We start from the raw sequence: 17,870 nt of genomic DNA on the forward strand, positions 1-17,870 counted from the left end.
AAAGAATTCAGTGAGGATGCATGTGGAGAAACTGCTTCCAGTAATGGGTGAGACCTGAACAAACCATATATTTATAGATCAAATAAAGAATTTGGAAGTAATTTATTTTACAGCATAAGAATGTGGGATTCTCTTCCATATGGAGTGGTTGGGCCAGATAGGGAGCTAGAAGTGATGGGCTTGAGTCTGTCAGAACAGTAATTACAAATTAACTCTTTACTGCTTACTTTTCTGAATTGCTATTTAGAAACAGACTAAAATAAACCATAATAAAAATATGCATGTCAGTTCCCAGTCAGACTATTACTTCTGATTACTGAGTTGGTAAAGACATTGAGCCATTGGGAACAGGAATGTTTCACAGACTTCATTTTCTGGTCAAAGGGGATCTGCTTTGAGCCTCAATGCTCTGGGTTAAAGAAAGGAAGAATCAACAAGAATTCTTGCTGTTCAATGGGTGTGCAAGGTTTAGGTGATGACAATAGAATCTGTTACAGTCCACACCACGTTTAAGTTCTCTATCCACGCTGTTTATTTTTAGCATGCTTCAGGATGTTGACATTGTTCTCAAGGCCAGCATTTATTGCTCATGTCAAGTTGTCCTTGAGTTAGAAATGTTAAGCTTTTGAGTAGATGCATTGTCAATAAATGGGGGAATTGCTAATTCAGCTTAAATCCATCAACTTTTTAGCCTGAAACAGATCTGAGGAAAATCACAGATGACGTATAGAATGTGCAGCAATTGTCAGATTTTTTTTTTGAGCTGACATTTTTCATATTTTTGATTTCCTTTTGTTTTGCTTAATGTTAGTTCTTTCATGGGATCCTATTCCAAATATGTCAATGCTATAAATTCTTTTCCCAAACAGTTGCTCTTCTTTACAAATGTTTAAATGTATGAAAGATAGTCAACTATTGGGAAATCATTTTCAAGCCTGATTCTATCATAAGTCATTGCGCATTTCTTGCAGATGCCATTTGAAGCACCCAGCTCCAACAGAGCATAAGCCCTTCTTCATGTCGATTCTCCTTCTCCTTTGATGCTGCCTGACCTGCTGCGCTTTTCCAGCAACACATTTTTAAGCTCTGATCTCCAGCATCTGCAGTCCTCACTTTCTCCTAGTTATCACAGAGGACAAAGTAAACCTTCTGGTTGTTACAGGCCACTGCACAGAGGTTACATCATAGAAATAGGTCATTCAGTCCAATAGGAAAATATCAGTGCTTATGTTCTCCTCTTCCCCCGCCCCCCCCAAATCAGTGTTTACTTCAGCTCATGTTGCACATGAACCTCCTTCCACAACAGATCCTATTCTTTTCTCCTGCCTCTACTACCTCGTTTCCCTTTTAAATGTACCTATACTATTCTCCTCAACTACTCTGTTCCACATTTTCACCACTCTGGATGAAATACTTTCTCCCAAAATCTTCATTGGATTTATTAGGGACAGTGTTCTATTTATGACCAATAGTTGTGGATTTCTGCTATAAATGGAATTATTTCCACCTCGCATAAGAAGCCATTTCATAATTTTAAAAGTCGATCATTCCTCAGTCTTCCTTTGTGCAGACAAACGTGCCCCAGGTTTGCTTAATCTTCCCTTCTTATGTGAAGATGTATTTCGCTCCTAGTGCTGTTAAACTAATTAAAGTGCTGTTAAACTAATTAAAGACTTATTTGATAGACAGGAGCTCTAGTTAAGAAACAGATTCATTTTCTGCTTGCTTTGCAACATCCCCAAATCTGACCACTGCTTCTTGTTTTCACTTTACAATTCCTTGTGGCAGTACACTGTTAAAGACAACTAACATTCTGCTTCGCGTTCCTGCATTTTAAATAGAACACATCTGTACTCAATCTTGTAACCATCACTATTCCTCAGTAAGGTTGCCAATCCTCCAAAGCAGCCCTGGCATCTTCAAAAACTAAAGGTTAATCTCCATGACCCTGCTGCAAGCAAAATCCAGTGTAAGAATCAGGAGCAATAAAACAAAGTTCTTTTTAAAAATGTTTGAATACCATTGTATACAATACTAAGCGAGCACTTCACCTTAGAAATGATATTTTGAACATGGATGGAGTGCAGTGTATATTCACCAGAATTACTTAAGACTTGACTTTAAAGATTAGAAGGTTGAAGGGAGGTGATTTAAAATTTTTTTGGGATTTTGATAGGAATTGACAGTAGATAACTTTTGTCGCTGGTAGAGGAAATATAGGACAAGTGAACATAACCTTAAAATCAGAGGCCGCCTATTCATTGAAGAGGGGTTAGGACACACTTCACACAAAGGATGATAGAAGTTAGAATTCTTTCTCACAAAAATTATATCTCTCAACAACTATCAAAATTAATTGTTTAAATCTAAGATTAACAGATTTACACGAGCCAAGGACATGAAGCCAGGATAAGTAAATGATACAGATCAACCATGATTTAATGAAAAGGCAAAGCGAACTTGAGGGGCTGAATGGCCACGATTTTCTGATTTGTTACAAAAATATTGGATTTTCTGGGGATGGATATGAGAAAAGACTTTGACTGAGAATAAAGTATCACCCACTTTGGTAACCCTGTCTGTTCACCTTCTGATTAAGGAAAGTAGGCCACCGTGAAGATGGGGAGGTTGGTTGACCAATGACAAAAAAATTGAAGGCAAAAAAATAATGTGATATAATCTCCAGGAATAGTCCAACCAGAACTCTAAAACTGCTTTCTGGATACGTCCTGGGAACTGATTTTATTTCTTCTCCTTCCCAAAGCAGAACCCTCCTTCCCACCCCAACTGGAACTGCACAATGTTCTATTCCTGTGATATTTTGTGCATTGTGGGGTGGTCTCATTCTGGTGTATGATATTTAAAGCATGCACCACCTGTGGCAAGGCCTGCACAACATAACAGGATACAAAATGAAGCGGACAAAAACACATCCCTCCCTGATGCGCTCGATACTTTCTATGCTTGGTTCGAGCAGAATGCCAACAGTGCAGTGTCATCTGTCTCAACAACCCCGGATGCACCTGTTCTATCTGTCACCGTTGCAGATGTCAGATCGGTCTTCCTGAGAGTCAACGCAAGGAACGCGATGGGCCCAGTTGGAGTCCCCGGCCATGCACTTATATCCTGTGTGGACCAACCGGCAGAGGTATTCAACCCCTCCCTCTTACAGGCCCAAGTCCCCAACTTCTTCAAGAAGACCACCATCATTCTAGTAGCAAAGAAAGCACACGCAACATGCCTTAATGACTATTGCCCAGTGACTCTGACCTCCAATATCATGAGGTGCTTCGAGAGGTTGGTCATGGCCCACATATGCCTTGATCTCCTAATTTGCGTACTGACGTAATAGGTCCACAGGGGATGCCTTCTCTCTGGCCTTGCACTCAACCCTGGAACATCTGGATAACAAGGATATTTACGTCACACTCCTATTAATCAACTACAGCTCATAAACCTCTCCAGACTGATCTCAGAACTCCAAGACCTAGGTCTCTGCTCCACCCTCTGCAACAGGATCCTCAGCGTCCTTACCCACAGACCACAATCAGTGAAGATAGACAATTGCACCTCCTCTTGATAACCCTCAGCAATGGAGCCCCCTACTATACTACCTGTATGCCCACAACTCTAGACAAATTCTGAATGAATGTCATCTACAAGTTTGCTGACGACATCACCATGGTAGAATGATTAGTCAGAATACAGAAAGGAGATAGAGGCTTGGTGTCGTGGTGCAATGATAACACACACACACACACACACACACACACACACACACACTCTCTCTCTCTCTCTCTCTCTCTCTCTCTCTCATCAACTTCAGCCCCCATCTACAGCATTGGAGTGGAGGATGGCAGTGGAGTGTCAAGTTCCTCAGAGTGATGATAATTAACAACCTGTCCTGTACTTCCCACATATATGCAACAGTCAAGAAGGTACAACAATGCCTCTTTCTCAGAGAAAGTGAGGTCTGCAGATGCTGGAGACCAGAGTTGAGTGTGTTGCTGGAAAAGCACAGCAGGTCAGGCAGCATCCGAGGAGCAGGAGAATTGACGTTTTGGGCCAGAACCGTTCCTGATTAAGGGCTCTGGCCCGAAACATCAATTCTCCCGCTCCTCGGATGCTGCCTGACCTGCTGTGCTCTTCCAGCAACACCCTCTCAACAATGCCTCTTTCCCCTCAGGCAGCTCAGAAACGTTGGCACGTTGATAAGGACCCTCACCAACTTCTACAGAAATACCATTGAAAGCATACTGTCTGGGTGCATACTGCTACTGGTATTGCAACTGCTCTGCCCAGCACTATAAGAAACTACAGAAGGTTATGAGCACAACTCAGACCATCATGGAAGTCAACCTTCCATTTACATTTCTCATTGCCACGGAGAGGCTGTCAACATCATCAAAGATCCCTCCCACCCTGGCAACGCTCCCTCCAACCTCTTTCATCAGGCAGAAGGTACAGAAGCTTGAGCACATGCACCAACAGCTTCTTCCCTGCTGTTATTAGACTGATGAATGGACCTCTCTAACTTCAAATGACATTGATCTTGATCTTGCTTCGTGCATCATCTGTGCAGTGTAACCTGTATATCTCACTCTAAGCATCCCATGATCTTTATCTCCTTGTTTGCTATGATCTGCCTGTACTGCTTGCAAACAAAACGTTTCACTGTATTTAGGTACACGTGACTGTAATAAATCAAAGCAAATCAATTATTTTTACAGGAACCTATAAAGCATCTACTACAACTTGCTATTTTGAAGCCCACCTAACTCTTTCCTGAGGAGGTGTCAATTTAAAGTTTCACTCTGCAATTTATCCATGAGTTGCACTGTCTGAATGAAATTTGTACTTTCTGGAAATTATAACCTTGTCTTTCTTGTCTAACTTTTATGATGGAAATATTTTGAATGTTTGATCTTCAGTTATTGAGACCCATGTGACCAATTGATCTGTTTATTCCCTTTCTTATTCTTTTTGCTGGAAGCTTTCCTTGCTGTTTGTTTTCACAGACAATAAAAATTACTGCTGGAAGTATGTAGCAGGTTAATCAAAAAAGACAAAGCATTAGTATTTTGGGTATGCACCTTTCATCAGAATTCCATGGTATAAACAAGGACATTAACTTGTAATTTCTCTTTACAGGTACTGACTAATATTGTGTTTATCAACACATCAATTTTCATTTCAACCCATCAGTTTTTGCACTCTTCTATTTAATTTTTGGTGAGTCAGAAGCTCATGGGTTCAAGTGGCCAGATTGAGTGCCAGTTGCGAGTGCTGGTACAGAGGGAGTGCTACACAGCTTCATTGCTCAGTTTACTACTTGCTAATTCCTTGTTTTTTGGTTGGTTTCTCATCTGCATTTCAAGCTACACAGTAACACTTGAGACGTTTGTAATATTCAGCTATCAGCTTTTTTATCACTCCTATTGTATTCAATCAAGTATGGATGATTCTTGAAAGTATGAAACATCTTATTTACGCTCCATATGAAAAATTATTAACTTATTTTAGCAAGGAGCAATAATGGGGGAATTAGCTAAAACTGAAAATCTCACCACCTTGTCACTATCCACCAACTCTTGCTGTAAAATTTTGTGTGTGGATATCAAGTGAGGACAGGATCAGACTCTGCTGGATTGCCTTTGATGACTGAACTCTCCGCAACAAAATCCTGATTTTAATCTAACCCATGCTTTGAAAATGGGATTACTTTGGGTTGGACACCGGCTTATGCCCGAAACGTCGATTCTCCTGCTCCTTGGATGCTGCCTGACCTGCTGCGCTTTTCCAGCAACACATTTTCAGCTCTGATCTCCAGCATCTGCAGCCCTCACTTTCTCCCCGGCTTCACATCATGACCAATTTATCCAACTTTTACATTTATAGAATGTATTCCCAGCAGCTATGTTCCCTTTTTTTTCTCTACTGTGTGAACCTTCAAGGTTCATGTGTGGCAGCAACTTCAGCATGCACAAGTCAATGCATTGACAATGCAATTGGGACCTCCAAGCTTTGCCTGTGTGAGATGTGGTTGTGCAGTTCAGACAGAACATTGCTCACCAGGGAATTTGGTTTTAATCAGGACTCATAGATGAAACATTATAATTGTGTACAAGGTATATCTGTCAAATTGTACCTAGAAAGAAACTAGAACATACAAAATTTTCACATGGGAAGAGACCAGCTGACCACACCGCCTGCTGCATATAATGACCAGATCATGTCTCCTCACCTGCGAAACCTATTGGATTGCAAATTTCCTGGATGGAGATAACTTAAGGTTTTGAATTCTGAACAGTTTAGTAGTTCTTAATTAAGCAATTATCACTCTGTGTACTACAAACACTTCAGAGCATTTTAAGCTTTAGTTAAAATAAAATGTACCATTTTAAGGGCAGTGATCAGATTCAGATCTATATAAAATGAGAAAAACCAGAACGTGCTCAAAAGGCAATATCATGAACAAACTGTAATATCTGCTCTTGCATCTTTGTCGAACTTTGTATGTTAATGCTCCTGTGAAGTGCCTAAGTATACCATACAACACAAAAGTCAATAGGTAAATGCAAGTTGTGGCTAGTCATTTGACATTAATTCCCTGCTAAAAGATAATGCAACCAATGTTCTTATCCACACTTATCTTCTATTCTATTTAAAAGAACAAATCTGCTGATTGTGCACTAGATCCAAGGTTGCAAAAATCAAATGCAGATCATCAAAGTCATGGAAAAGTTAATGTCTTCTTCTTAGATTCGGAGGGCTATCACAGTTCATTGGATGTGCTGTGTCTCTTGTCACTCTGCATTATAAGGTGAGTTCCATCCTGTCAGAGCTGTCCAGTCCAGTCTTTTGTTTTGTCCGGTGCAATTCCCTGGATTTCAGCTCTGAATCCGCTGGCAGAATGTTCAGAGTTCGATTGTCAATGACCTTGTCCTTGTTGTCGGTAAGTTTTTCTTTGTCTTCACTGGGACACGTGAGATCGTTCCTAAAAAGGAATCAAAATATTATACTTGTCTTTTTACGGAATCCTCCACTGTCAACATCCTAGGGCTACCACTGACCAGAAACTCAACTGGATTTTCCATACAAATACAGTGACTACAACAGCAGGTCAGAGGCTAGGAATATTGCATTAAGTAACCTAACTCTCAACTCCCCAAAGTCTGTCCACCATCTAAAAAGCACAAGTCAGGAGTGTGATGAAATACTCCCCACTTGCCTGGATGACTGAAGCTCCAACAACACTCAAGAAGCTTGACACGAAGCCAATTTAGCTGGCACCACATCCACAAGTATGTGGATGTGGTGCCAGTTAAATCAAGTGGGGAGTATTTCATCACACTCCTTCACAAGCATCCATCCCTACTCCCTCTACCGCCAACATTCAGTGATTGCAGTGTGTGCTATCTACAAGATGCACTGCAAAAATTCATCAAAGACACACTTAGACAGCACCTTCCAAACCACTTCCATCTGGATGGACAAGGGCAACAGATACCACTGCAAGTTCCCCTCCAAGTCATTCACCGTCCTGTTTTGGAAATATGTTGCCATTCCCCCATTGTCACTGGGTTAAAATACTGGAACTTCCTCCTGAACAGTATTGTGGGTTTACCTACAGCACATGGACTGCAATGTTTCATGATGGCAATTCGCCACCTTCTCAAGACCAACTAGGGACAGGCAATAAATGCTGACCATCAAGTAATGTCCACATCCCACCAGAAGACTTTTAAAAATAACTGGCCACTTAGTTTGTACCCACCCTCCTTACCATCCCCACCTTACTATCTCCAACCCATTTGGCATGAGATCAATTCTGTTAATACCAAGTCACCCCAGCCACAATCAACTAATTCAATACAAACTGAACTTTAATGATGTATCACTTCAGCACAGTGACTGATGATATAGTTATTTACTGGTTTTCAAGGAACTACCAGTTTAAATATTGGACATTGAAAGGGAATCATAAATTGTGTATACAGAACTTGTATTTACCTGAAACAGCACTGGAAGTGGATTAATTGTAACATTCAAAGCAGAATTGAATATATACTTAAAAAAGAAAAATATGCTGGGTTCAGAAAGTAGGGGGATAAGATTAATTGATAGTTATTTCAACACAGAAACAGGCATGATGAACTAAATGACTTTCATGTGGTCTATATGTTTCTATGACATTCTACTCTATCACAGTAGTTCTACAGTGACACACCCACAATTCCACTACCTATTGCATTGATTATTGCAGTGAGATCTGAATTAGGATCAATTCAGCATTTGAGTCACTGTAGAATGACTGGTCAACCTCTCCCCTCTTCTGTCCCCACCCAACACATACACACAAACTCTACCATAATTCACCAGTATAATTGAGAGGTATATTCTGATGTTGTCAATCTTTGGGTAAGTTACCAAAATGAACCTTAGGCCTAGGATACTACTGGCTTATATCAGCTATCTCAGAATAGATCATTAGCTGTGCTCAACAGGTAGCACTTACTTCTGAGGTGAAGGCTTTTGGGTTGAAGCCCTACTTCAGAAACCTGAGTACATCACCTAAGCCAACATTTTCAGCTTAATATTGGTGGACAGCTGCAATGTTGAAAGAAATGTTAAACTGAAGACCCATATGCCTTCTCAGGTGCAAGGAGCCAATCTCATGATGTTAATTCAAATAGAACAAGAAAGTTACTTGGTGTCATGAACCAGAGGTGAGGTGATGTGAGAGTAACAGCCCTTGACATCAAGGCCACATTCGTTTGAGTGTGGCATCAAGGAGCCCTAGCAAAACTGGAATGGAGGGGTATCGGGGCAAGCTCTCCATTGGTTGAAGTCATACCTGACACATAGGAAAATAGTTACGGTTGTTGGAAGTCAGTCATCTCAGCTCCAGGACATCTCTACAGGAGTTCCTCAGGATTGTGTCCTAGGCCCAACCATCTTTAGCTTCTTCATCAATGACCTTCCTTCCATCGTAAGGTCAGAATTGGGAATGTTCACTGATGATTGCACAATGTTCAGCACTATTGCGACGACTCAGATACTGAAGCAATCCATGTTCAAATGCAACAAGATCTGGATCATATGTGGGTTTGGGCCTACATGTGGCAAGTAACATTTGCACCACACAAACGACAGACTATGACTATCTCCAATAACAGATGATCAAAGCACTTAACATTCAATGGCATTACCATCACTGAATCCCCCACTATCAACATCCTGAGTGTCACCATTGACAGAAACTCAATTGGACTCACCACATTAACACAGTGACTACAAGATTAGGTCAAAAGGTAGAAATATTGTGTAACTCACCTCCTGACTCCCCAGAGTCTAACCACCGTCTACAAGGCACAAGTCAGCAGTATGATGGAATACTTTTCACTTGCCTGGATGTGGAGTTGCAACAACACTCAAAAAGCTTGACACTATTCAAGACATAGCAGCCAACTCAATTGGCACATCCACAAGCATCCACTCTTTTCCCCCGCCAGCCCTCAGTAGCAGCAGTGTGTACTATCTACAAATTGCACTGCAGAAATTCACCAAAGATCCTTAGCCAGCTCCTTCCTAATCCAGAAATACTTTCATCCAGAAGGGCAAGGACAGTACGTGTATGGGAACACCACCAGCTCCAAATTCCCCTCCAAGCCACGCAGCATCCTGACTTGGAAATATGTCGCTGTTTCTTCACTTGCTGGATCAAAATCCTGGAATTCCCTCCCGAAGGGCATTATGGGTCGACCTACAACAAATGGACTGCAGGAGTTCAAGAAGGCAGCTCACCACCACCATCTTCTCGAGGGCAAGTAGGGGCAGGGAATAAATGTTGGCCAGCAGTGATACCCATGAGCCATGAGTAAATACATTTTTTAAAAAAATTATCTCCCAATCAACGTTTGCTGTTTCTGGGACATTGCAGTGTACAAATTAGCTGTGACACATCTGAATTAAAATAGTGACTAAATTTCAAAAGGAATTAATAAAAATAATGTGTCATATTTAAGATCATGAAAGGTGCTATATTCATGCAATCCACTCTCTGGAGTCTCTTCGAACAATTCAGCATGAGGGATAGTGCTAATAGCCACTTTGCAAGAACGATCTTACCTGTGCTGACCATCTGTAGTCATGATGGAGCTTTCATCGTAAATCTTCAGCATGCTGTCTGTTCTGTCATCCTTTGCATCTCTTGGCTCTTTCAGTCTGACAAAAGCAAGTAAAATCCAAGTTTTGATTAAAGGAACAGTCATGAAGGATGGAATGCCATTTGTTCCATTGGGAGAAATGGATCAAAGATTATGCTGATAAGGTTAGAATGGGAAGGATGGGAGGAGGGTTCCTGCTCTTTTCAGGTCCATAGAGGATTCATATCGGATTCAACACATTAACTTGGTTTCTTTCTCCATAGATGCTGCCAAACCTGCTGAGTTTCTCCAGGAGTTGTTGTGCGATTCCTTACTCCGATTCAGTTTGAGAAAGATGGACATAATGTAGAGGAAATGGTGTGTTACAAGGCATTATGTACAAGTCAGCTGTTTTTCAGTGTAAAGCATTAGTTGTATCAATAAATATTCATAACCACCACCTGAACAGTGCTGGAAAACCTCGCTGTATCTTCAAGAGGCTGCATGTCATAGAGTCAAAGAAATGTACAGCATGGAAACAGACCCTTCAGTCCAACTTGTCAGTGCCAACCAGATATTCTAATCTAATCTCGTCCCATTTGCCAGCAGTTGGCCCATATCACTCTTAACCCTTCCTATTTATGTACTCATCCAGATGTCTTGTAATTGCACCAGCCTCCACCACTTCCTCAGGCAGCTCATTCCACACACACACACAACCCTCTGTGTGAAAAAGTTGTCCTTAGGTCCCTTTTAAATCTTTCCCCTCTCACCTTAAACCTATGCCCTGTAGTTTTGGACTCCCCACCCTGGGGATGAGCTTGTGTACTTACCCTATCCATGCCCCTTATGATTTTATAAACCTCTATAAGGTCACCCTTCAGCCTCTGACACTCCAGGGAAAATGGCCCCAGTCTATTCAGTCTCTCCCTATAGCTCAAACCCTCCAACCCTGGCAACATGCTTATAAATCTTTTGTGAACCCTTTCAAGTTTCACAACATCCTTCCTATAGTAGGGAGACCAGAATTGCACACAATATTCCAAAAGAGGCCTAACCAATGTCGTGTATAGCTGTAACATAACCTCCCAACTGCTATATTCAATGCACTGAACACAGGCAAGCATACCAAACGTCTTCTTCACTATCCTATCCACCGGTGGTTCCATTTTTAACGAACAAAGATCCTGCACTTCAAGGTCTCTTTTTTTCAACAACACTCCCAGGACCTTACCATTAAGTGTATAAGTCCTGCCCTCATTGCTACATTTCCAAAATGTAGCACCTCACATTTATTTAAATTAAACCCCAATCGGCACTCCTCGGCCCATTGGCCCATCTGAAAAAGATCCTCTTGTACTCTGAGGTAACCTTCTTTGCGTCCACTACACCTCCAATTTTGGTACCATCTGCAAAATTACTAACCACATCTCCTATGTTCACATTCCTTATGAGAAAATAAACATGTGGAAAGGTTACATGAAAATTTGTTTCTTTTTTGTTTCCATTTGTGGGTTAAGGAGGACAATGTGAGAATCGAGGTCCCTGCTTCAGATTATCCCACTCAGTAATTAATGATCTGTGTCTGTTAATATTGGCTGAAGACCTGCTCTGAATGCTGTCAAAAAAGAAACAACTAATCCTTCATCATCTGTGGATGAAGACAAGTCAGTAGAGGAAGGCTGGTACTTGCAAGGAAAATACCCACCCCAGTGAGAGACAGAACTTCTAAGAGAGGAAAGGAACACAGAAATATAAGGGAAGAAATGTAGGTATGATGGGAATTACTAACCTGGGCTCGAGGCGTTCCTTCACCTTGGCAATTGAGCGGATGTATGGACTTATTTGACGTGCAATTGTCATTAGATAGGTGTTCTCTTGTTTGAGCAGCATGAGGTCGTGCAGTTGGGCTGGAAAATATAACAATATGGAATGCATATAAGAGTCCTGGGTTTACTTTATTGTAGTCACATGAATGCACATTCTGTACTGTGGTACGACAATGATGGAATGCTGACATTTGTCTGGTTCTTGGATCTTGGACTTGACAAGAACCCCAAAGGGATAGCAGAAGTGCTTTGGGATGCCTTCAAAGCATTCCCATAGAGGTCAATCATCCCTAACGACTCAAGGGAGATCTGGCTTGTGACCAACCAAAATAGTGAAATCTCGGTTGGGAAGGCACCAAACCCATTATGTGACTTTGTTGGGAACGTGCAGAGGTACAATGGAAACATCAGAGTGGGTGCAAAAATCTAATCAGTCCATTCACTCAAACTCTCAAGCACCATGTGCCCAACATGTGGCTGAATCTGCAGGTCACCCACTGGATTTATTAGCTGTCTCAATCCATCGAACCTGAGTGGAAGGAAGTCCTCCTCCATCCAAAGGGATTGTTAAGAAGGAAGACAAGCTTGGAAAGGGGAAGTACAACTCTTATCATTTCAAATGATGCAGACTGGGGTTAGGGTAGTGATGCCAAAGAAGTCTTTGGTGAGTTACTGCAGTACATCTTGTACATCCCACACATATTGAAGGTCTAGTATGCTGGTAGTGGGAACTATATGTTTACAGTGTTTTATCAATTAGAAACAATAGATCTTGCAGACCAGATTGTGATGGAATGAGACACCTAAAGTCTTCCCACAATGGAACATACAACTTTAAAAAGAATCCAGCCAACCAAGTGCATGAGCAACATTTGGGTGAGAAACTGACACAACTAGCGATACCTTCATAAATCTCATGTTCATTTGCAACTCTCTGGTAGGTTTCCTCCCAAACCTGAGGAACAAAGAAGAGTGAGCATTGGTTTATCCTTCCTGTATGAGGATTTATGTAACTACGTGCATTTCTTTAGCATCTTTAACACAGATAAATCCAAAAATACTTCAACAGATGTGTGACTAAAAGGTATAAACTGGGTCAAAGGAGGAAATATTACAATAAGTGATATTGGTCAGATGTGTATTTTAATGAGGCTGTGAAGAGGCAGAGAGAGGAATTTAGTGTGGAGCTTAGGCAGCTGAAGGAGTGTTGGGGACAGGTGACATACTTGTATTTATGTTGCAGAAGCGCTGATCTTAACAAGTCCAAAAATGTATTATTGTTGTAATATAGGAAACGCAAAGCAAGGTCCCACAAGCAATGTGAAAATGGTCAGGTAATCTGTTTCTTGTGATGTTGGTTGAGGGATAAGTATTGAACAGGATACTAGACGGAGTCCCCCCTGCAGTTCTTCAAAATAGTGCCGTTTTTACGTCAATCTAAGAAGGCAAGCAGTGCCCGAATTTAATGTCCCTGACTTCAGCTGAGGTGACAATTAGGTGCAACCAAATTGTTGTTCTGCCTCTGCATGAGCAAGGGGTCAACTGGCCAGCAGTTCCAGTTACTATCTGATGATCCCTGCTGGGAAAAACAAATCTGAGAACCATGTGTGAAAACAGGAATTAGCTCACCTATGATCTCTTGCCCTATCAAACCCACACATATCAGCTGCTGACATTGTGAGTTTGACCGCACACCCTAATAGGCACTTGATTGGACTTGTCCAATTTCCGTGGATTTGAAACACTCCTTGAGCTCAACCCAGGGGAGAGAACTGGCAAGACGATGAGTTTAGGCAGAACTTTCTCAACCATTGAATAATACGAATAGTAGAGCCAGGTTTAAGCGAATGACTTTTAGGTGGGTGTTATAAATTTACTTCTGTTCCTTTATTAATTCATTCATGGGATGTGGGCATCAACGGCTGGGCCAGCATTTATTACCCATACCTGATTGTCCATAGGGCAGTTAAGAGTCAGACATTTTGCTGTGGGTCTGGGGTCATTTGTAGATTAGACGAGGTAAGGATGGCAGATTTTTTTCAGTATAGGATACAAGTGAACTCATTGTGTTTTTACGATAATTGACAATGTTTATGTGGTTGCCATTAGACCAGCTTTTTATTGGATTTAAATTTCACCATCTGCCATGATAGGATCCAAACCAATGTCCCCAGAGCATTAGCCTGGGCCTTCAGTAACAATGCCAGTGGGCAATCATCTACCAGAGAATTTTCTAAAGATAAAAAATTGAAGGATGTGGCAAGAAGATGGGTGAGTTGAGTTAATCTTTGAAAAGAGCCAGGTTGTGGAGCAGTTGACATTCTTGTTAGGTGAGGCAGTCAAGGGACATGGAGCAAAGGCTGATAAATGGAAGTGAGAAGCAAGTCAGCCATAAAATACTAGACTCAAGGAGTAAAAAAGTTTATGCATGTTCTTGTGCCACTAAGTTTGTACAAAATGATTATCTCAGAGCGTTTGGTAGAGACAATATAAAATATTCTGTAAAAGAGTCCTCCCTGCCTGGCATAATGCATTGGATGTTTTACTCTGTAAATAACCAGGCCATGTACTGACAGAGCCCCTCAATGATCCATCATTCATTCATTCTAATTTTTACTGGAATCAAAACAAAAACCAAGAAACCTCTACAGTGAAACTATTGGCATTATCTGTACCTCCTCAAACATGGTCCTCATAGTCTCCACAGAGGAGTATTGGGAAGAAATCTGAGTTTCCATTTGCAGCGATTTCTGTAGGATCTCATCAATTGCATCTGTCTTGACGAGCGAGTGATGTTTGGTCAGATCCCGGTGCATCTCTTGCACCTGGTCCTTCAGTGACTGTAGTTCTGTCTGTAAGGCCTTGGCAAATCAGACAATCACCAGTGAGAGACAGGAGATGGGCAGGTAGTTGCTAACATTTCTTAAGCCTCACAATTGCCTCCCACTAGCCTCTTTACTCTCAAGGTCATTTAAGAATGGTGACTCCTTTTAAGTCATGTCTTTACTGAACCCCTGGCTTTCTCTCATCTCACTCAGATGGTCATTCCTCAGGAATGAGCCCCGACAATGAATGTCACCATGATAGTTACCAATGAAAAGTGTCACATTACCCAAACTGTCTACACCCTGGATAGTGATTGGAATTGGGAATCTTGCCTGATCCTGCCCTTGCTCCCACCAGAGATGACAGGCTTGGTGGAGCTGGAGATCAAATCTAGGAGTTTGTTGTAAGTTAAGAAAGAATATATTGCATTTATACCACATTTTCTCACAACCTCAGGATGTACCAAACATGAATTGATTCCAGCACTTCCTTAATGACAATGCTGCAAATGTATTTGATTGTCTGTAAAACTCTTGGAGAAGTTTCTAGATCAACAAGTGCAAGTCTTTCTTGTTGATGGATTGTCAGCCTGTTCCACAGTAAAACCACCAGACAATGTCTTGATCTCTGGTCACTACTTATTCCATACTTCTCTTACCTTGAATGTATTCTCGTAAGTCCGGCAATGCTCTGTGAAAGGACTGTGACCTCCCTCTGCCAGCAGGACCTTTGTGCTAATGTAACGATGCGAGGTGGGCTTACATGTCACTGTGTTTGTCAGGGACATTTCGCCCATGGATGCACAAGAATCAGAAAGTGGAAATGTCTTGGTGCCCACCAAGTTCCTGTATTTAAAAACAAACACAAATAACATGGCTCATTGTTAAAGACAGACTACAAAAATGTTATGACGGTGTTCTCTTGTTGAGTTCCTGCTTTTGTCCGAAGGTGTAGACTGTTACTGAGATTGAGTTTGATAGGTGTCAATCCCTCACTCAACAGTCTTTCAGCTGTAATGTTAAATGAAGGCCCATCTGTCCCCTCAGGTGCACTGCTACTACAAGACAGCACTGTGTACTTGCTATCTGTCTTTTCTCTAATTCTAAACATTACATGTAGTCAGTCTATTCTGTGGTGAATCACACTGTTAAGACCAGTCCAGCAAGGATCATAGAGTATTAATGATGAGCAGGGCTCCTGGGTGACAATTAACTCCTCCTTTCTGTACCACATTCTTAATTGCTTTTCAGTATGAGCTACTAACTTATTAGAGAGTGTGGCTAAAACCCATGCACTCCTGGAATATATGGTTCGAGAACTTACTGGATAAATATGCCATCAAGACAGCTACCAAATCACAGATCTGTCAAAAAGCCAACACTTATCCAGAGGGCAGTGGGTTCTGCAGAGTGACTGCATTTGCCAAAAGATCAGAGTTCATATTTCAGGAGATTGTTGTGCTTCTCTTGATGCTGAGGAACATTGTATGAAGTTAAATATTTAGTCCCAAGTGCTGAAAGCAGGAGATGTAAGCATATTGGCTAAGAGTTTCAGGCGTGATTCAGATCCTCAGAGTTTTGGGCTATCACAAACCTTAATTTACTCTGATACAAAAACTAGTAGAAAATAAGGGTAGAGAGAAACAGGAACGACTGCATACCCTCAAAGGGAAAATGTGCCAGAATCTTGGCAGTTACAAGCAGCATCAAAGGATGTGCAGAGAAAGATAGAGTCAATTGCAGCCTCAAGGATGACAATCTTAAATTGATTAAAGAATAAGTTAAATCAGCAACTTACCTGTGACCTAACTTCCCTCTACCTCTCTGCTCGCCAGGCAGAAGACTTCTGCTTTGAAATCTCTTGCAACTATCTTTCGTACTCCAGACCCTGGTCTCGTTGATGCTCCCCCCTGTCTGTGTAACTATTTCACTTTGTGAGGGCCATATACTGACATCAACAAGACTAAATATAAACAATCCCAGTGAATTGTGTCCTAGACAGTTCCCTGAAATTCTGATAAAAATAGTGGCAGCAGGCAAGGCCTTGTTCCTGCAGGGGCCACACTCGGCTGGAGACATTTGTCAATCACTCACGGGAGAAACTGGGCCTGAAAACTGCAGAGGTTATATGGAAAATATTACAGGGATGTACGTCATCATTCAGCAAAGAGCAGATAATGTGTTAATCCATCCAGCACAGCCTGTACCATTGCACTGACTATAAAAGGCAGATAAGGGTCTGACTGCCATCTTGTGAAGGTACTGTTCACAAAGCAAAGCTGCCGTAAGTTCACTGAATAACTCATTACCAGCAAATGACAAAGGGATAATATACAACTTTAAAAAGAAAATACTTGCATCTGTATAGTGCCTTTCAAAACCCTAGAATGCCACAAAGTGTCTTACAGCCAATGATGTACTTTTGAAATGTAATCCCTGTTGCAGCATAGGAAATGCAGCAGTCAGTTTACTTACAGCAAGTTTCCACAAGCAGCAATTTGCTGATATTGATTGTCAGATAAATATTGGCCAGGACACCAAGGAGATTTCCCTCTGCCTTTTCTCGAATAATGTTGTGGAATTCTGCACATCCAGCTGACAGTATATAGGCACTGGTTTAATGACTGATCAAAAAGAAGGCACCTCTTACAGATGAGAACAGAGGGACGGAGTGATGCCCCACACAATTGACCATCCATCTCACAATTGCCAACTGGTGCAAAATGAGCTTAATAGCAGAGGGTTGTTTTTGAAACTGGAAGGCCTGTTACCAGCAGTGTTCCACAGGGATCGATGCCACGTCCACTTTTGTTTGTCATTTATATGAGTGATTTCGATGAGAATATAGAAGGCATAGTTAATAAGTTTGCAGATGACACTAAAATTAGTGGTATAGTAGACAATGAAAAAGGTTATCTAAGATTACAAATAATTCATGATCAATTGGGTCAATGGGCTGAGGAGTGGCAGATGGAGTTTAATTTGAATAAATATGAGGTATTGCATTTTAGTAAAACAAACAAGGGCAGGATATGTACAATTAAAAGTAGGACCTTGGGTAGTGCTGA

General features: G+C 41.3%; 1 protein-coding gene across 3 annotated transcripts in view; it reads right to left on the reverse strand.

Annotated features, from left to right (window-relative positions):
• Window positions 1-6,068: 6,068 nt before the first annotated feature.
• Window positions 6,069-17,870, reverse strand: part of rnf207b (ring finger protein 207b) — a 37,152-nt gene continuing 25,350 nt past the window's right edge. For all 3 annotated transcript variants that reach the window (XM_043675979.2, XM_087980418.1, XM_043675981.2), the window contains 6 exons: window positions 15,462-15,648; window positions 14,653-14,838; window positions 12,881-12,932; window positions 11,941-12,058; window positions 10,132-10,227; window positions 6,069-6,997 (listed from right to left, as the gene is read on the reverse strand). In XM_043675979.2, the coding sequence (XP_043531914.1) occupies window positions 6,817-6,997; window positions 10,132-10,227; window positions 11,941-12,058; window positions 12,881-12,932; window positions 14,653-14,838; window positions 15,462-15,648 (820 nt within the window). In that variant the 3' untranslated portion in view covers window positions 6,069-6,816. The remainder of the gene's footprint in view (window positions 6,998-10,131; window positions 10,228-11,940; window positions 12,059-12,880; window positions 12,933-14,652; window positions 14,839-15,461; window positions 15,649-17,870) is intronic.

The sequence above is a fragment of the Chiloscyllium plagiosum genome, unplaced genomic scaffold (assembly GCF_037043375.1).
Source record: "Chiloscyllium plagiosum isolate Xiang-an unplaced genomic scaffold, Cpla_swu_hap1 HiC_scaffold_37, whole genome shotgun sequence".
In the NCBI taxonomy this organism is placed as follows: Eukaryota; Metazoa; Chordata; class Chondrichthyes; order Orectolobiformes; family Hemiscylliidae; genus Chiloscyllium; species Chiloscyllium plagiosum.